The 21,017-nt window shown below is 41.5% G+C and overlaps 1 protein-coding gene across 7 annotated transcripts in view; it reads left to right on the top strand.

Moving 5' to 3' along the window:
* Window positions 1-21,017, top strand: part of PPP1R9A (protein phosphatase 1 regulatory subunit 9A) — a 150,026-nt gene that overhangs the window by 71,053 nt on the left and 57,956 nt on the right. For all 7 annotated transcript variants that reach the window (XM_048510567.1, XM_048510566.1, XM_048510564.1 and 4 more), the window contains exons 3-5: window positions 3,105-3,237; window positions 6,162-6,282; window positions 19,515-19,619. In XM_048510567.1, the coding sequence (XP_048366524.1) occupies window positions 3,105-3,237; window positions 6,162-6,282; window positions 19,515-19,619 (359 nt within the window). The remainder of the gene's footprint in view (window positions 1-3,104; window positions 3,238-6,161; window positions 6,283-19,514; window positions 19,620-21,017) is intronic.

Raw genomic sequence — 21,017 nt, 5'->3', positions numbered from 1 at the left:
AATAGCCATGATAATTTCAAAAGCAATGAGTAATACTGGTGAAAACTCCCCACTGGACATGTGTTGAAATACATACTTTGCACAAACTCCATGATATGAAATATGCCTCAGGCATTTCCTGGGTAATATAGAATATCATGTCATTCATAGCATTGATAAATGTAAGGTCTTGTTAATCTTATTGAAGTTTCTTTCTTGTCAGCATGCCTTACAAACGATATATGATTAATTCCAGCATTTGCTTTTTATATTCAGTGTCAATCATAACATGAATTATTCATTCGAAATTATAATCTGTTTACAGAGTTTAATTTTAATATATTAATAATCGATGGTGTAGAAAATATTTGTTTGAAAACCTTTTAAATCCCGCTCTTACCACAGTGTATGTCTGTACTCACCCCCTCCAAACAGTTCCTGGCTGCCATTTTGTAATTTCACACACAGAGAAACAAAAATCATTACAGCCTTCCTCTTCCATTGGTGTGTCTGTTGGTAATTGTACCCCTGGTTCTCAGTCTCAGCCTCAGTCATCTCCTAATTCATTGGTGGTCTTTCCTTAACCAGGGCTGACCTTGCTTAGCTTCTGAAATCTGATGAGATCAGGCTGTTTTGAGTCATCCAGTTAATAGTGGTCATCCTGTAAGAGTGTACAATTTCAATTTATGTATATTCCTACTTATTTAACTCTTTTAACTCTTTTATTTTTGGATTAAGACAAGTAGTTTAAAATGTTTGTACAGAAGTAGAAGGAGAATGCTTCTGTGTCTGGTGTCATTCTTTCTTTATTTTTAATCATACTGATTAATTAATGGACCCAGGCTCATTAATCATTGGCGCCCTGAGCCCTTCGGGGGAGGGTGACTCATAAATTGAAAAAAGCAAATAAAAATAAATTAATACATAATTCTGGACTATCACAGAAGGAGCATTATGCTGGCACATAGCCTCTTAACTGGCCTCTTCCAAAACATCTACCACAAAATAGCAATGATAAAGGTCTGGGAGCAAAGGTTACCAAAGCTTGTTGGGTTCTTCACAAGGGTTTGCTCAGACAAATGAAACTTTCTTGGATCCATTCCAGGCCCAGTTTACAGGGCTGATGGTAGACCTATGAATCTGTTGTTGGCCTTGCGTTCATGAAGGAGAGCACATATTCCTCCCCTGCCTTTTGAGGTCTGTTGTGGCTAAAGATTCTTTCTTAGCACTATGTAAGATCTGTGACAGTGTGCAAGTGACCCTTTTTCAGTGGCGGTCATCATTCAGTTTAGCTCCCAGTTAAGAAAATCTCCATCTGCACTGAAGTCAAGAATGACCTTAGGACAATGTTGTAAAATTGGTCCACTCAACCTTCAGTGGGATTATACAATTTTGCTGCATCCGTGGCTTTAATAAATGTCTTTTCTGTATTTTGTGGTTTACATTTTTGTTGGTTTTGGCTTTTGTGTGCATTACTGGGACTGTGTAGAACAGAGTAGCATATGGATTTAATAAATATTTAATATCTTGTACTCAATGCCTAGGTAATAATTTATATGGCAAATCTTGTGCTCTGTCTTGCAGTATTATATGATGCTACTTATTTATATGCAGCTTTTACTTAATTTAAGTAAATTAAGTAAATCACAGCTTCATTATTTAATAAATAAATCCAAACTACCTCTTCAGAGAAGAAAACAGGAGCTTAGACGACTAGAACAGATTTGGCGGTGTACTTATAATGAAGCTGCAAAAACATCTTTATGTATGTGTGTGTGTGTGTGCGCGCGCGCGTGCATGCTTGCTTGCTTGCTTGCTTGCTTGCTTGCTTGCTTGCTTGCTTGCTTGCTTGCTTGTTGATCTTATTCAACTTATACCCCCCTATCCATCCCTGGCCAAAGCCAGACTCAGGGCGGTTTACATTCAGTTTAAAACAAATACATAAAATCAGCTTTAAAATTAGGACAGCTGTCCCTATCTCCTTACATACCGATGGTGGCAATAATTACCTTAAGCCTATAAATTTATCCAGGGCATCAAAATAATCAGAAGGGGGTATACTAAACAGTAGACATTGTATTGTATTGTATTATTCGATTTGTACACCACCCTTCCCTGAAGGCCTCAGGGCAGTGAACAACAACAGTATAATACCAAACATCAGTAATCATAGCATCAAGCAAAAAAAATATCAATAAACAAAGCGTCAATAAACATAGGACCCCACTCCCTGCAGGTGTTTCCAATGGGGTGGGTGGGGAAGGACTCTCACTCCTTCCCGTGGGCAGCAGGTGGCAGCTCATCAGGCGGACTTCTGCTTGGCTGGCAGGCAGGCAAACCAACAGGGAGGATCTGTCCCAGGCAAGGCTGAACAGGCTGGCTGCCTTAGGCTGCTGCTGGAACTCCTGTTATAGCTGCCAGACCCCACTCCCTGCAGGTGTTTCCAATAGGGTGGGTGGGGAAGGCCTCTCACTCCTTCCTGTGGGCAGCAGGTGGCAGCTCATCAGGTGGACTTCATAGCAATGGTCTGATAGTTGGTAGTAAGTGCTTGGGAGGCCAGCAACTGACGTCACACCAATGAGTAAGAGCAGCCTAATGTCCCCTAGAGCCAGAGACTACAAGTAAATTCTTATCTGAGAAACAAAGTGACCTTCGTGGGCAATATGGTGGTCGCTAAGATATGAGGATCCCAGACCAAGTCTTAAAAGTTAAAGTTAACTTTACTTGGCATTCGACTGATAACCAGCACAGCCAATGTAAGATGGGAGTAATATGGTCTCTCATTGAAACTCCAGTGAGGAGCCCAGATGTAGCTTCCCAATCAGACTCAAGAGTTGGTCTGAATACACATGTTACAGTAGTCTAGCTCTCATGCATCACTGTGGCTAGATCAGTACAGGTGAGGTAGGGGGCCAATTGCCTGGCGAAGGTGGAAAAACGCCATCTTAGCCGTGTGCGTGAACTGAGCCTCAATCAATAAGGTGGATTCCATGATCACACCCAGACTTTTGACGGAGGATGAAGTTCTTAAAGTCACCCAGTCGAATTGAGGCAGCTGAAAACCCTTGGGGCTTAGCAGTGAACTTCTGGAGCTTCGTTAATCATTTACTATAATGTCTTTCCAGGTTTTCAGCACATACTCTAATGAAGACTATGACAGGAGAAATGATGAAGTTGATCCAGTGGCTGCATCAGCTGAATACGAGTTAGAAAAACGAGTGGAGAAGCTGGATCTTTTCCCGGTAGAACTCAAAAAAGGTATTCATAATACAAAGGGCTATCTAAAGGTGGTCCTTTTTCAGAAAGACTCTTCAGATGTGTGGGAGAGTTCTTCCTTTCCTTTTTAAAGATTGACATGGAACAAGAGTTGACATGGAGCACCTGGGGATAGTTTTGCTCTTTGGGCGCCGTTAAATAATTTTGGCAATTCCAGGAAGTTCTGCTTTGCATTTTTATGAGGTAACACATTAATTTTCATGTTCAACAGCTTGGACTGTTAAGCTGCCTAAGTCTGATTGACTTCTGTAGGATTTAAAAAGCCTAGCGTTCAGGATTGTAGCAGATTGCCTAGATCCTAAGAGCTACTGTAGGTGCCCTCATCCTCCTCCCAGTGTAAATTAAGCTGATAGCAGCTGTTGTTGTAGTGGGTGGGAGTGATGGTTCCAGGCTTGTGGCAATGATCAGCCAGGTAGGCAGCTAGGATAAACTCAGAATAGCATACTGGTTAGATTGTTGGATTAGGATCTCAGAGGGTCATCACTGCTTGGTCTTGATCCAATTGTCTCTCAGCCTAATATACCTTCCTTCCTTCCTTCCTTCCTTCCTTCCTTCCTTCCTTCCTTCCTTCCTTCCTTCCTTCCTTCCTTCCTTCCTTCCTTCCTTCCTTCCTTCCTTCCTTCCTTCCTTCCTTCCTTCCTTCCTTCCTTCCTTCCTTCCTTCCTTCCTTATTTATTTGTTTGTTTGTTTGTTTGTTTGTTTGTTTGTTTGTTTGTTTATTTATTTTTCAGCTTTTTAGACCGCCCCATCCCCTAAGGGCTCTGGGCGGTTTACAACATAATGACCATTGTATACAGATAAAAACAGCTAAAACCTTTAAAAGCAGCAATAATAAGAGACTAAATATAATAATTAAATTAATTTGTAAGATGGCGTCCAACAATCTCAATTTCAAACCCTCTTTCGAAGAGGGAAGGGCAGCAAAACCCGAGATGACAAAGGCACAGATGTGAAGGCCACGAGGGGGGGGGGCACTATCAACGGCTGGTACCTCCAAAGGCCCGGCGGAACAGCTCCGTCTTACAGGCCCCTCTGCATTGAATTTTTTTTCTGTAGGAGTCCCTTGAGCAGGGAACCAGGACCAGCTGGTGGGAGAAGCGTTCCACCAGGCTGGGGCCAGCGCTGTAAAAGTTCTGGCCAGCGTGGAGAACCAGCCGCATTGCATCATCGAGGGGCCAGGGACCCACCAGTAGAATTGGCCTCTGCTGAGCCGAAGAGAGGCCCGTGTGGGACATGTGGGGGTGATGTGTGGTCCCCGAAGATCACGAAGGTCCCAGGCAGCTGTGGGGCCTTAGCAAGGTCAACAACCAACACCTTATGAGAGATGATTCGGAACTCCACTGGGAGCCAGTGCAGCTGGCGTAGCACAGGTTGGATATGATCCCAGGTGGCATTACCTGTGAGCAGGCGCGCAGCTGCATTTTGGACCAGTTTTAACCTTCGAATCAAACGCAAGGGAAGGCCCGCGTAGAGCGAAAGTTACAATAGTCTAATCTCGAGATGACCGTTGCATGGATCACTGTGGCCAGGTCGGTCTGGGAGAGGAAGAGGGGCCAACCGCCAGGCCACTGGCGAGCAGGTGGAAAAAAAAAAAAGCAACCCGGGTTATATGGGCCACCTGGGTCTCCATTGATAGAGACGAATCCAGGTGGACCCCCAGGTTGCATACGGAGGGGGTCGGTGTCAATGTTACCCCCTCCCACACCGGCGGCTGAAACATCCCCCTCTCCCCCTTCGCGGCCCAGCCAGAGGATCTCTGTCTTCGATGGATTCAGTTTTAACCTGCTCTGTCGCAACCAACTAGCAACCGCCTCCAAACAATGCTGTAGAGCTGCAGGGGCGGTGGCTGTTCCCGCCTCCATCAACAGAATGAGCTGAGTGTCATCCGCTGAGTGTCATTAAAATGAGCTGAGTGTCATTAAAAGATTAATCCCTTGATTATAGGATTCATGTGAGCATAAAATTAGGAAGAAAGAAATTATGTACACAACGAAAACTGAGAGACTGGGAGAGGCAGGTAGAGGATAATCCCATGTCCCCCATCAGCTGATCAGCCATTTCTGTTCATGCCTGGTAGCTACCAAAAGCACCAGCTTGGTTCTGCTGTTGCAACAGCAGTCACTGTATATGCTTGAGATGGCTTACAAAATAAAAACATTCAAAGTTATTAATTAAAAACCCGCCCCCATCATAAAAACAGGGGCCACTGAGCAACTTAAAGCACTGCACAGCTGTAAAAACACACTAGAATGGCATTAAAAGATTAATCCCTTGATTAAAAGCCTGACTGATTTTGGTCCGGTACCTAAAAGAGAGCAACGTGGGCACCTGGCAAGCCTCAAGAGGAAGGGCATTCGAGAAATGACATGCCGCTTCCTTCTCCTCCTTCTTTTCCTAGGCTGTGTAGGACAGGGATTAGAGTGCTGGGTCAGGATCTAGGAGACCCAGGTTGAAATCCTCAGTGTGCCCTAGATGTTTTTCAGGGGGAGCAGTACCTTTCTCTCAGTCATCACACATTTGCTGTTTAGATAATAATATTGAAGACAAGGTAATGTTGTAAGCTGCTTTGAAGTGTAAAATAAACACATATATTGGGGAGTGTAAAATAAACACATATAAATGAATAGAATAATGGACAGTCCCCTTTTTGGAGCTACTTGGCCACAATGATAAAGTACATTGAAATAAGAAAACTGAAATCAGTAGACTTTGCTTACATTTAGTGATCTAAGGTTTAGAGAAAACCGTCTTATCAAATGATTTGTATCCATGCACAGCTGTAAAATCAGAAATTAAAATTTCAAATAAAATTTTGTTTACTTGGTTGAGCAGGATTCAAGCATGCAAACCTTGGTGGAAAATTACTTTGAAAATTGAACATATGCCCTTCTTTATCTAATTCACAGATGAAGATGGGCTTGGCATCAGTATTATTGGAATGGGAGTTGGAGCAGATGCAGGCCTTGAAAAACTGGGCATATTCGTCAAAACAGTGACAGAAGGCGGGGCAGCAGAAAGAGATGGCAGGTAAATGAGATTCAGTGCGCAGAAACTGCATCAGCAATTTTGATTATGAATTGTGATTGTCTTAAAATACTAATTGGCATCATCCCTACCATTAGGTTTTGCTAAGCATCTTCTGCCTGTGGAATTTTCGGGTATTAAAGGCTGTATAATCTAGTGTGTATGTCTCAATAGTAAAATCTTACCAGATCCTAGGAACAGTCACTCACCACTAGGCTCAGATTGTGCTGGTCTCTGGGGTTTTTGCTGTGTCCAGCTGGGCACAGTGACATCATTCGATGGGCTGGCTAAAGGACAAAGAAGAGATTGTAACACTGTATTGAAATGGAACAGAAAATATCCACTCTGAAAACAAATAGAAAGCTACTGGACACAATCGTGCATTTGACTGGCAGCTGACATTTTTTGTTTTGTCTGGTGTGATGGTGTCAGTTAAGGACCAGTTAATGCAGCAAAGCTAAGAAAATGAAAAACAAATTATTATGAAGGCTTAAAGCAACCTTAATTTCAGCTATCATTTCCATATTAATATTGTTTCACATGTGCGGCTACAGCCTTTTCTTGTTACTGTGCAAAACAAATATCTTACGGATAATTTAAGCCATTGCTTCTCCCTCTGTTTCCTGAATTACTTGTGTGCGCGTTGTAGCTTTTTGTATGCAAGTAATATTTTGTTTACCTTAAACGTCTGTAGTCTACAGATTCTGGTTGAGACAAAATAGTAACAATTACATTAGAAAATGTATGACTTTATGTGTTTTACAGTGCAGTCCTAAGCAAAGTAACATACTCTTCTTAGTCCTTTGAAGTCAGTGATCTTAGAACAGGGGTCTGCAACCTGCGGCTCTCCAGATGTTCATGACTACAATTCCCATCAGCCCCTGCCAGTATGGCCAATTGGCTGATGGGATTTGTAGTCCATGAACATCTGGAAAGCCGCAGGTTGCAGACCCCTGTCTTAGAAAGATGTAAATCGTTTTAGGATGACATTGTTAATGGCCTTGCAGTGTTGCTTTATTTTCAGAATGCAGAATGTTGGGAGGAAAATGTTTTACCAAAGGAAACTGAGATTCTTACAGGATGACATATAAAACAAAGTCAAATCAGTACCTTAAAATGTTCTGGTTCAATTGCAAAAAGCGCATATCTCCTTTTGGCAATGTTTTATAGAAGAAAGCAAGGGAGAGGGACTGCATTTAATTTTTCACTTATTGGTGATTCATCGTTAGCTGAGTTCATCTGCATAAATGTGTTTGAAAAATTGCTGACTTGGTTCCCAAGGATATTAAAATTATTAGAATATTTTTTTCTTTTCTAATAATACATTTGGTACAAAATTTCAGCTTTCGGTATGGTGAGAAAGCACCCAAACAATTTTAATATTTCACCAGTGCATGAGTAGTGGAATTTCAAGCATCATCTATCTTGATCTATCTATAGATCTCTATGGGCAAACTGAATTGTAAGGCTGCTCAACGTAACTTCTCCAGTGTGGAACAGAACTGACTTAGGAGACAGCAGGCAAGAAAATCCAGGCCCCTTCCACACAGGCAGAATAATGCACTTTCAATCCATTTTCACAATTGTTTGCAAGTGGATCTTGCTATTCTCCACAGTAAAATCCATCTGCAAAGTGGATTGAAAGTTCATTATTCTGCATGTGCGGAAGGGGCCTCAGTTATGCATTCAGTAGGTTTCCCATTTCTAGTGAAATGATAAAAGGCAGTGTCAAGGAAGACTCCACAGTCCCCTTCTACTTGAATTGCTTATTGATTCAATACACTCATAGAAACTTCTTCTTTTTTGTAGTTTATTACATATAACAGGCAAGCTTACAAGTTGCTCTAACGAATTAACAAAAGAAAACTTCAGGAAAAAAACCAACTGGGCTTCAGCTTCAGTTAAACCCTCACTCACTAACTGCCCTTCCTGTGTTCTGAGCCACATCCTCCAACTGACACTTTCAGAATGTTCCTGAACTCTTCGTATGCCTTTTCAGCTGAAATTTAGAGGGGCTAGAAATGTCTCAAAATTTCAGTTAGATCCAATCACTTATCCTTACAGAGCAATTATATATAATTATAGCCATTACCCTGGCGACTTAGTGCATCAGCTAATAATATTGTCCTTACCCTTTACATGTCCGAGACCTCAAATTCACTTAATCTTGTAGAGGCTAAGGACCATACTCAAAATATCGCGAGCATTGCTGTTTTTTTCATCTTGCTCAAAAGGCCAAAGGATTATGGTCCAGATCTTACAATAAACTTAGACCCTAATAGGTAAGGAACAATTTTTTGATTGCCCACAAAATGACGAGAACGCATTCCTTCTCGATCGTTGAGTATGCATTCCTCTAGGTAACAGCTTTCTACTAAGGAAAACTATTGGATGCATGGTGGTCTTACGCCTTTCTGAACTAATGTAGCACCTCAGGCCTCGATTTCGAAGCATCAGTATACACTTGCAATGGTTTGTTAAAATCCAGGAGCAACTAATACTGGAGCATTTTAACAATGCTTTTTTACCCGTCAAAAGCAGTTTGACATCTATGCTCCCAAACAACTTTAAATGGAGGCTCGCTTTTTACATAAGTCTCGATAATGGTGTAGCTAGTTCCTTAGTTGAGGTATGAACTTTCTATAAAGACCCAACTAATCCTAAAAGGACTGAATATCGCTTTTTGTATTGAAGAGTTTGGAATAGGCCAATTCTTAATACTGGCAGCCTTAGCTTCAAGAGGCTTAATTTGACTGCCGACACAGTGACTTCAAAGGTACTTATCACCTCCCTTCCATCCAAATTGACACTTATCCAGGTCTCAAAAGTTAACCCAGCTTCCTGAACCTTCTGCAAAATTGCATTGTTATATGACGATGGGTCTCCCAGGAATCAGACATGATGGCTATATCATCCCTGATAACCAAAGGAAGGCATAATCTAACCCAGTAAGAACCTTATCAATCAACCTCTGGAAGGTTTTGGGAATCCGTTTAACCCAAAAGGCATTCTCTTAGGTGAAAATGCACCCAAAACCCTTCCACAAAGGCTGTTTTCTCAGAGGCTTCTTTAGTTAGGGGAATTTGCCAATACCCTTTGAACAGTCCAAGGTGCTTATAAACTTAGCACTAGCTAATCTTTCCTGAATTCACTCAAAGCGGGGTGTGGGATAAAGGATCAAGAGTTGTCATTAGATTAACCTTTTCTAAAGTCTACACACAGTCTGAATTCAGGAGAGGTCACTTACTCAGACACTTACTTTTCTTCACTAGTACTATGGAGTTGCTCCCCATGCACTGTTACTAGGCTCAACTAATATCCCACTTCAACATTTGTTTTAACCTCCTTCTCCACAACTTCTTTCATACGATTGTTATTTAATAGGGTATGGTGTGGTTTTAATAGGTTCGCGACTTACTTCCAGTGTCAGTGTGGTGGGAAATCAGATTCAGGAGTCAAACCGGGCTGTTCAGTAAACAACAATTCAAAGAGTCCTTTAACAAAATGTCTAACTTGCTTACACATTTGCCCTTCTGATAAACCATCCTGAAATTAGAGACTTTACTCACATCAGAACACTCCTCAAAATTCCATTCCACAAACTCATCTAGATTGAGTGTCAGCAGCTACTGGAAAGGATCATTACAGATCTCTCTGTCAATACGGTTTCAACCTATTACATGCACAGTTCTCTACCCATCATCTTTTCTTGAATTACATAATTGTCATTGGGTAAAACCTGTATTATCACATAAAGGTCCCTTCCAAATACATCCAACTTAACGGAGGCTTATCCACTGACAGTAATAAAACTTTGTACCCACTGCAAAGCTAAGTGGTCTAGCCTTAACAGCCAAAGTAGGTCTTTTGCTTTTGCTGAGCCTGCTTCAAATTCTCTGCTGCAGCTGTCCTTACTTCCTGCAGAGTTCTTTTGCAGCTCACAGAAATAATGCACATTTACATCCTTTGGGACCAAAGAGTTGTCAGTAAAGCCTTCCCAATTTGCTCTATAGCTTAAGCCAAAGGACCTCTGATATCTCTGCAAACAATAACTGATTTGGACTTCAAATCCTAGGCTTTCTTGGACTGAATCCGCGAGGAGAGCAAGCGTCAAATATGGTGCAGCTTGATCCCATGAATTTGAATGCTTTAGGTACATAAGACTTCAACAATTGTCCATTAGTTCTGAATGGCCCTCTCCACTAAACCATTTGACTTGAGGGTTGTCACATCTCGCACTACAGGGGCATGCTGAACCTCAGCCAACTCACAGAAAATTTTTCATCACCTGTGACGGCATCAGAATTAGGGGCTTGATCAGTCATTAGTACTTTCATCACACCATATGTGGACACAAATTCCATTAAGGCCTTAGCTACTGACACCAGATGTAATCAGTTTCTCACACAAAGGCACAAAATCTGGTTGCATGGTCAGCTATAACTACAATATACTGTTTTCCCGAACTACTTTTAGGTAGGGACCACAAAATGTCAAACTGACCCTTACCAGGGTTCATCAATTACTGGGTAGAGATAAATGGTAGCTCACACCTAAGTTCTATCCATTAAGCTGGAAATTACTTAACCCGTTGACATACATCACGTAATGCTTGCCGAAATCCCTTAACTGCTTTGGTCAACCCTGGCCAAAAAAAAACTGCCTTTGAATTCTTTCCATAGTCCTTCTTATTCCCTAGGTGTCCAGCCAATGGGACACTATGGAGCCAGTTCTAAAATTTCTTCCCTGTACTTTCTTGGAATTACTAACTGTAAGGTTACTTTTCCCTTCTCCAGAAAAGCCCTGCACTCCATTTTATGGCGATACAATAAGCCAGATTTGCCATATAAATCTCTCCAGGATTTTCTTTAGATACTTCTCCAGAAGCAACCTCTGCCTTTTCACATAACTTCCTTTTCCAAAAGAGTAATTGCCATGATCTTTGTTCAGTTTTAAACTGCTCAGACCTTTCATGACATACATTTTCTTTATCCTCAAAATGGAAAGTTTCAACTTCCATAGCTGGACTAGGAGTGCTTAATGACTCATCTTTCTTTTCCACTCAATTGTGACTTAGTTAACTCAGCTTTTGCTGTCAACTCCACTTCCACCCCACTTTTTTTCTTTTTTTGCTCACCTATATTTAACTTAGCCCAAGTTTTTTTTTCCCAGCTTTAGGAATCCTAGTTTGGAAACTTTTTCATGTACATCTTCTAGATTGCCCCCTTTGAGCCTTCTGTTTCTCTCTTTTTCTCCAGTGCTTGTTTTGTAGCCTTTGACCTGAAGTAACCACTGCGTTCATTTGTCTAAGATTGGTACAACACATCTGCTCCAATTATAAAAGGCATATCAGAAACATCATGTACAATGGCATATATGTCCTTTTCAATTCTGGGAGTCTATGGATATGAATCAGTACTAAATCAATCAAAGTACATAGGGGTCCTTCATGTATGGGGTAACCTGCATCCTTCCCACCAACTTGATGAAGCTTATTTTGCTTTAACAACTTTTCTGTTGATAGAACTTATATCTGCCCCTGTGTCAGCAGAGACCTTCCCACCCACAACTTCCCCCAAGTAACACTTTCCATAGCCACTGAGATCTCCAACCCACTGTCTCTGTTCCTCAGATATCCACACTATTTACATCAATGACCAGCTGTAACTCTCCCATTCTCAACTCTTTTAGGTTCTTGTTCGAGTGGATTTTAAACAAGTTCCCTCATCACCAACATATCTCTTTGTTGTCGAAGCGCCAGAGTTTCTCCAGGACTTAGCAAGGAGTTCTTCATCACCACGGTGACAGGCTCTTCTCCTTCACTGGAACAAGCAGAGATTCTACCTCGGTGAATCATTAATCTCCCTCCCAATCTTCATTTTGCACCAAAACCCGATTATTTCCAACATGTTGCACTCTTGTTTCTCTCTTGATTTCTTACGCATTTGTGATTTTAAGTGACCCCTTGCTCCACACAAAAAGCAGATTATATTCCCTTGGTGTATAGATCTCAAGCCGGTTTACTGGGCCCTTGGAAAGAAGTCCTTTCTCTGAAGCAAACTTTTTTCTCCATCTTTACCAGTAAACTCAATATTTCTGGGTTGGTTTTAAACAATTCTCTCTTCTCTCTGATACAAAGCGTGCTGGTTTTTCTTTCCTTGCTTTTATGGCGACCCATCTGGTCCTCGCGAAAGCAGCCAAGTCCAGATAAATCTAAGTTCTCTTTAGCTTGAACAAGAGCTGCTTGAGATTTTCTTAGAGTGTGTGAAAAAATTGCTCTCTTGCTTTATCAAGTTACCCAAAAGTCTTCTATGGACTGAACCTTTGCAGCTCTATACCATTTTAACTGAACTATAAGTTTCAATCGAGCCATAGCTCTCCTTCCTCTTAGGGAAAGCTCCCCTCAAGTTCTTCTCTCAGCTGGATCTCGGATTTTCCAAATCTGAGAAACAAGGCCTGCCTTTTAAGAATTCTCATAGGTGGCTTCTTCCCCAAGTGTAAGTTCACTGGCCAATAGCTGAGCTAAATCTCCACAGCAGCATAGACCATAACGCCCTCACTTGCTTCTCTTCTGGGAACTTCATTTTTCTCTCAAGGCAGCTTCAAACAAAGCTAAAAAAACTCCACTGACTCACCCATGCTGAATTACCTGGGGAACTGTCTTCTTCTGCCAAGCTGCAGTCCTGAAGCTCCCTCTGTCTGTATCCTGCATCCAGCAAGTTCATGAGTGAAGTTTTCTTGTGCGATGCATAAGCGTTTGCAGCATCCTCATCCATCCCCTCAGTGCTGGTTGGTACTGAGGGAATGCGTCATATCTATACTATCCCGTCTGGTTTGCATTAACTCTGGGTAGTCCTCACAAGGGGTGTACTGAGACCTTTTCTTGAGATGGTCATTCTCATCCATGTCTCTCAACTCCTTGCCGATTTCAACAGCTGTCCCGTGGCTCCCAACTCTTGAGCTACCACTCTGCTGCTTGATTCTGGCTCAACTGAGAAAAATGGTGTGCATATTCTGGAGCTCTTCCAATTGTGACCTGCACTTCCATTCACCTTTTAGATGTCGAGGTTTCACTACGGTTCGATCCCATCTGCACACATTCAACTGAAATCTGTGGTTTGTACTAGAGCAAATTTACACTCTTTGCTTGCCAACAAAATGCTCACTGAGTGTATTTCAAAATCCCTCCGCTTGCCACCATGTCAAGGAAGACTCCACAGTCCCCTTCTACTTGAATTGCTTATTGATTCAATACACTCATAGAAACTTCTTCTTTTTTGTAGTTTATTACATATAACAGGCAAGCTTACAAGTTGCTCTAACGAATTAACAAAAGAAAACTTCAGGAAAAAAACCAACTGGGCTTCAGCTTCAGTTAAACCCTCACTCACTAACTGCCCTTCCTGTGTTCTGAGCCACATCCTCCAACTGACACTTTCAGAATGTTCCTGAACTCTTCACAGGCAGTCAAAAGGAATTAAAAATGTCCAGTATGGTCTACCATAAATGGGATACCCATGCAAGGAGGACTGCAGTATGGCTGAATAGATCCCATATATACCTCCTGTGCACAGGTGTGTGCCATGAAAGGAAGAATTAGAGGTCTCTGCACGCTTCTCTTCTAAGCTTGTCCAGCCCTCCTTTTTGCCTCAATGAGATTACTCATATATCTACAAGTATTGGAAATCAGGGTTGTCAAACATGCAGCCCCTTGAGAGGGATTATCAGGCCTGTGAGCCTACTGAGGCAACCCCTCTCTTTGCTCCCAATCTGGGGTATGGGTGGGGGTTTGCCCAGATGGCTTGTGGGCCTGCTAAGACATCTTGAGCTGAGTTAGCACATCCCCTCCCCCCCGCCCAGTGCCAATCTGGGCTGGGGAGCATGCTAGAAGCTCACCAGGTGAAGCAGCCACCCCCCGCCCCCGGACCAGCCCAATGAAGTCACGTTTATGTCACATCCAACCCGCATAAGAAATTCGTTCGACACCTCTGGTGGAAGTGATGTAATTGTATAATTTATGATGACTATAGAAGTGAATGTGCATATGGAATTGAATATGATAACCTCTCAATATGTAGCAGCCATATAGCTGAAATACACTGGAGATTAAAATAAAAGATGAAGATAGGTTCTTTGTCTCTGGATGAGATGGTGGATTCATATGAGAGAACATGATTGCAATCACTTGTAACAGATGTGGCATATTTCACAGTGACCTTGATTGGTGGCCGAAATTACCTTGTTTGACACTCATGATCAGATCGTTAGCCAACCCAGGATATGGTTGGTTCTCATCAGGCAAGTAGAAGAGCAAGTTTGATATTACCAGAAGACACCCCCGCCCCCCTGCCCCTGGGAAAAACTGCTTTTCAGAGATGTTGGAGAAGTGATCTTCTGATGTCAAGAGGAAGAGGAGGAAGAAATCAGTGGAAAAGGATGGTGGAAAGAAGAATTTAGCTTAGCTTCTAATTCCTCACCATCACCATCTCCACTCATTTGCCATGCCTCTGACAACCTTGGATGCAGCAAAGTTTTCAGGTTGGAGATCCAAAGACCCCACAATCAGCTCAGAGTCATTTTCTGATCTCTCCCCCACAAATGTTGCTGAGCACAGAGCATAATTTTCCCTGGAGGAGATCAGAAGCCCGCTCCCAGCTGATCCCTTCAGGTATCTGTTAGCTATAAGAAACTTATCCTGTGAATAGATGTTAACAAGTTGCAAGCAGCCCAATTTCTTATTGCCCTAAGGGAAAATAGAGCCCAAATTAGCTCTCTTACAGATGAACAAACATTATCCAGATTATAGGGTGCTGGAAGCAGTTGATGAAGAGGATCAGGCACAGCATGGCAGGGGTAAAAATAACCAAATATATCAGAGGGCTCAAGCCAGTGATTTTGCTGTTACTGGAGCGTGTTAAATATAAAAGTGATGGCTACATCTATTTTAAAATCTCCTGGATAAATAATGTACAGTTCCAAAAAGGAGGGGCAGCAATGACGATATTGCAATAATGCTGTTTAACTTTTCTGTTTATCAAAATTCATGGTACGTGGAGCGTGTTGGCTCATTTGCCAGTGCTATAAAACATACTTTTTGGGGCTGCCCAAGCAAATGTAAAGAACCATCCACATTAGTCAGCCATCTCTAAAAAAAACTCCAAGATTTATTTCCAAAAATACAAACAATAATGTGAACTAATGGTTGGAGCAGAATAACGTGTATTACATTCACATTCATACTACCTAATGAACTACCCAAAGAATACATCAACATTTCATATTCAGAATCATGGTACTTAAGGTATTCAACAGTCCTTTCATATGCACAATCAATATATCATATGTTCCACATACACACGTACGTGGTTTTGTTCATGAAATGTTGGTGTGTTCTTTGAGAACTTTGATCACATTGAAACCTACACATAGTTCCCAGTAATGCGTTTTGAAAATTCTCATTGGGAATTGAGAATATTGTTTTGAATGTTGAATTCAACTCTGCCTGATCTTTATGGAGGCAGGAAGTTGGTTGCAGGAACTGACACCTCCCCAGGTAGAACTTCTCCTTTCCCCAACTCCATGTGATGCTACCTGTCTTGCTTTCAACATGGAGACAAAAAAGGAACTGAGAATGGAGGTTACTGCAACTGACTTCTTGTCGTCGACAGATCAGGGAAGACTGAACACAATATTCAAAATGATGCCATCTACTTCCAAACAAAAGGAACCTCCATGGTGAGTAACCAATGTTCTAGTCTCTTTTTTTAGCTCATGAATGTTATTTTTTTCATTTGGAACACTCCCAAGTTTGCTGTCTGCAGTGCTGAATTTAATTGGGTAACTCTCCAATATGAACTGGAGAGTTGTATGCAGTCTTTTCAGAATTTTGCTGGAGCAGTTTCAAGAACTGAAAAGGCAGGTGATTTTTCACGCTTCATTATTTTCAATTTTAAAATGTTTATACCGCTTCCTTTTCCTTCCATCGTGATCCACAATGCTAATAACAATATGAAACAAACAGGGCAGAATCAAACATCCATAAGCATTGAAAAAGAAACTACATGCTAAAGTTATAACAAAAGAAGAGTTTGAGGAGGAAGAAGTTTGGATTTATATCCCCCCTTTCTTTCCTGTAAGGAGACTCAAAGGGGCTTACAATTTCCTTTCCCTCCCCGCCTCCCCACAACAAACACCCTGTGCGGTGGGTGGGGCTGAGAGAGCTCAGAAGAACAGTGACTAGCCCAAAGTCACCCAACTGGCATTTATTGGCGTGCGCAGGCTAATCTAGTTCCCCGGATAAGCCTCCACAGATCAAGTGGCAGAGTGGGGAATCAAACCTGCTTCTCCAGATTAGAGTGCATTTGCTCTTAACCACTACGCCACTGCTGCTCTTATTTTTAACTATTATTTAGTTGTCGTCCTGGCAAAAAGTGAAATTTGCCTGGATGAGAACTGAATAATAGTTATCCCAAATAATTAATCTGCTCTGGCAGTGACTTAATTTACTGTGCAATCCAAAGGGGAAGGGCTGAAGCGACAGAAGGGTTGTGCTGGCTCCATGTCCACCAGAGCCATGCAAATTGGCACAAAAGCCAGCACAAAGGGACTTACCTTGGCAGCGAGGTGCCGTGGCACTGGAACCCAGAAGTTTCCAGGTTGCTTCTGTGCCGCAGGAGGTGTGGCACAGGGGTGTTTCCAATGAGTTTCAGACCAGGATCACCCCTTTCAGCGGCACAGACTTACACCGTCAAAAAGGGTAGTGTAAGTCATACCCCTGTATGGGCTTTCCCGGGAGAGAAAGGGATTTTTCCTTCTCCCACAGCGCTCATGCCGGCGATTGTCTGTTTGGAGGCAGTGCTGGGGTGGTGTCCTTGGCCCCCACAATACCCCTCTCTCCAAGAATAGTACACTGTTAATGTCTAACAGTGCAGAAGCCAAGCAAATGTCTGTCTTAATGGAGCTGAATAATCTAGGCAGTTGTAATCTTATGTAGACCTGACACCCACAGCACAGTAGCTGAAGCTAAGTAAAAATAGCTTGAAGTAAAAGAAAGCTTGAAGTACAAGAAAGCTTGAAGTACAAGAAAGCTTGTCGACTTGTGGTGACCTGAGTGAACAGATAATTTCATATGGGATGAATGATTCTTTTGCAGAGCTGTGGCAAAAATAAAAATCCAAACAGGGTCCTGATTGCTTTGTCCTGTTGCCATGTTTGTTTATAATTCTTTCTGCATCATGGCCATCAGCCATATAATAGGAACTCAATGTTATTTGGATTTTAGGCCTCCTGGGCAGGGATTGCATTACTTCTGTTCTGCACATTATTGATGTGTCCGTTGGCATTAACAACTCATGAGATAATAAGAGCAGAATATATAGCTGCTTAAATGAATAAACCTAGGCTTATCAGTGAATAGAATGAGCCTCTAAAGTCTTGTCTTGTATGGTCTCCTTTCCCATTCAAGCATGGAGTTTCCTGGTTTCATCAAATCACACCTCTGTCTTGATATTCAAATTAGACAGAGGGATAAAATTAAAAAAATGTTTTCTGGCTACAAACTAGATTAAACTGCAGTTTACATTCTTGGTTTCTAGGAAGAACAAGCAACAGTTGGTACTTTTGCCCTGTCTAAATATCATAACCAATTATGGCTTTCTTAACAAACCTAGAAGTCTCTAATATGTCGCTGTCACACAGGCAAAGGAGGAAAGCAGTGTGGGAATCAAGTGCCTTAAGGAATTTGTTTGTATGCCGTTGACATGTCTGTTGCATTATTCATGCATAAAAGAATAAGAACCAAATTTATGACTGCATCAAGAATTATGCACAAACCACAGTTACCATATATACCGGCGTATAAGACGACTGGGGGTATAAGACGACCCCCCCACTTTTCCAGTTAAAATATAGAGTACCACCTGCTCAGTACCACCCACTCAGTACCTGGCGTATAAGACGACCCCAGACTTTACAGATGATTTCCCAGGGTTCAAAAGTAGTCTTATACGCCAGTATATACAGTAACAAGTGAAATACTTCACTCAGTGAGCAAATTAAGCTGTGGGATTCGTGGCCAGTGGGTATAGTGATGACCACTAGGACAAATGGCTTTGAAAGCAGACAGATGTCATAAGAACATAAGAACAAGCCAGCTGGATCAGACCAAAGTCCATCTAGTCCAGCTCTCTGCTACTCGCAGTGGCCCACCAGGTGCCTTTGGGAGCTCACATGTAGGATGTGAACGCAATGGCCTTCTGTGGCTGTTGCTCCTGATCACTTGGTCTGTTAAGGCATTTGCAATCTCAGATCAAGGAGGATCAAGATTGGTAGCCATAAATCGACTTCTCCTCCATAAATCTGTCCAAGCCCCTTTTAAAGCTATGTCAGTCAGTTGCTACAAGCCATAGTGACTGAAAGGACTACACAGAAGCAGCAAACCTTTGAATGAATATTAGTGCCAGGACACAACTTAAGAAGAAGACCATAGCCTGTTTGCCTTGTTTGTTGGTCCCTTGGGCAATTGGTTGTCCTCTGTGTAAAACAGCACTAAATAGGCCATTGGTCTTTTCAGGCAGTCATCTGAATGCAGCCTATGTGTAACCCTACCATAAAAAATAGAAAGGTCATTTTTAGCCGCTTGAGTGCCCATGGGATTGCTGCACTAGTGCAGATGCTGGCCTCAACGAAAGTATCGAATGCATTCAGAATTCCAGTTTTCACTTGAACGCTTGTGAAAAAAATGAAAGCATATAAACAGTTCTTGACAAACTTCAGGAAACTGAGCAGGTCTTTCAGCGAAGATGGAGGTCTGGCTTCTCCTTCTTGTAACTCCTGTTGCTTGGATATTGCCAGAACGACAAAGCAAAATTCACATTCAGGAATTCAAGGTTACACAGCCATATTCACAGTGCTGCCGCTGTGTGTGATGTTGAATCATTGGTCATTTATTCTATTTATTTCTTCCCTATCAATGTGAATAATTAAGTTTTAAAATAGCTTCCTTTAGTTCAGATGGTAATTTTGTGCTCCTGAAACAATGCAGAGCGACCTCTTGCTTCTTAATTCTGAGATAGTATGAATAAACCATTCTTTAATTAAACCCCATGGTATCAGGTGTGTGCTGCTGAATTAATTATTTTAAAATAACACTTGGAAAAATATTGCTTGCATATATTTTGCTCAATATCCATCACTTACGTGCTCTCTGTTCTTTTGTTTTTTGTGTTCCCTGAAAGGATCAAAGTAAACGACCAAATAGTAGATGTAGATGGAATCAGTCTGGTTGGTGTCATGCAAAATTTTGCTGCAACTGTTCTCAGAAATACCAAAGGAAAAGTCAGGTAATATTGGGGAAGTGGGGTGGGAAAGTGTTACAGAAAACATGTTATCTAATATACTAATAAAATAGTCTGATAACGTAACTGCTGGATCCATAATGTAATGAAAATGTGCCCAGAAAGGACTAGACTCTGTTAGGGCACTTTCTTCCATGAAGAAATGGGGAAGTATAAGAGAGAAAAATGAATATACAAGAGATTTCCACAGCTCTTTTGTTAGGTCATTGTTATTATATTCAGAATGATGTCATCTATAGTCACGTTGTCATTGTGGCCTGTTATAAGAGGGTCACTAGTTTCTAACAGGTTTCACTGATTCTGTGTATAAATGAACTTGTAGACTGTTACTAGAAATAAGCTTAAGAACGTTGAGCTTTGCCTGTAAACTGGTTGTATGTGTTAGTGCTGAGAAGCCATTTTGAATGTTGAGACGGAAGTTCTTGCCGCAGAATAAAATAAATGCACAGCCTATCTCAGAGGTCCTTATGACCTTGTACGAATCCTGATACTACACAATATGTAGCTAGATGTGTGAACACTCTTCATTTAATCACAGGGCAGTTCAGTCCTTTTGCACTGTGGGCATGAATGACATTTCTCCTAGCAAAATCCAGAAATTAATTTATTGAGGTAAACAACGTGACCTGTTAATAGAGAGTTGGTGTTGTATAATAATTAGCGTAGTTAAGAGGGTCTGACTAGAATCTGGGAGACCCAGTTCAGTTCCCCTTCCCCCCTCCATAAAATGTGCTGGATGACTTTGGATCAGTCATTCTGTCTCAGCCTAACCTATCTCATAACCTGTTGAGGGGATAAAATGGAGGAGAAGAGAACAATGTAAGCAGCTTTGGGATGTCACTGAGGAGAAAGGCAGGATATAAATTAAGTAAGTCAATAAAATAAATAGATTTGAGAATCTTTAATCTGCTTGTCAAAGCTGTGCTGCTACATCTTGCAAGACGTTTCTGAAAACTATAAATCAGAATGAATTTTAGTTTACCACTGTACAGTGAAAAAGTATATAAAGGGGCAAAAAAAATTCAAAACAGGAGAATTTTCTTTATGAATGTTTAGAAGTTGACCCTTTTAATCTTAAAGAAAAAAAATTACTATTGCAAGAAGAGGATCACATGGGCAGGCATAAAAAATTGTAATTGGTATGGAAATAATATAGACTGTTACTAGAAATAAGCATAAGAACGTTGCTCTTTGGCTGTAAACTGGTTGTATGTGTTAGTGCTGAGAAGCCATTTTGAATGTGAAGATGGAAGCTCTTGCCGCAAAGTTCTGTACTGTCCCGTTATTTATTTATTTAATTATTTTTCAGATTTTTAGACCGCCCCATCCCCTAGGGGCTCTGGGCGGTGTACAACACGATAACCATTGTATACAGATAAAAAC

The sequence above is a fragment of the Sphaerodactylus townsendi genome, linkage group LG11 (assembly GCF_021028975.2).
Source record: "Sphaerodactylus townsendi isolate TG3544 linkage group LG11, MPM_Stown_v2.3, whole genome shotgun sequence".
Taxonomy (NCBI): Eukaryota; Metazoa; Chordata; class Lepidosauria; order Squamata; family Sphaerodactylidae; genus Sphaerodactylus; species Sphaerodactylus townsendi.
The sequence above is the reverse complement of the archived record's forward strand: the minus strand, read 5'-3'. Positions and strand labels throughout refer to the sequence as shown.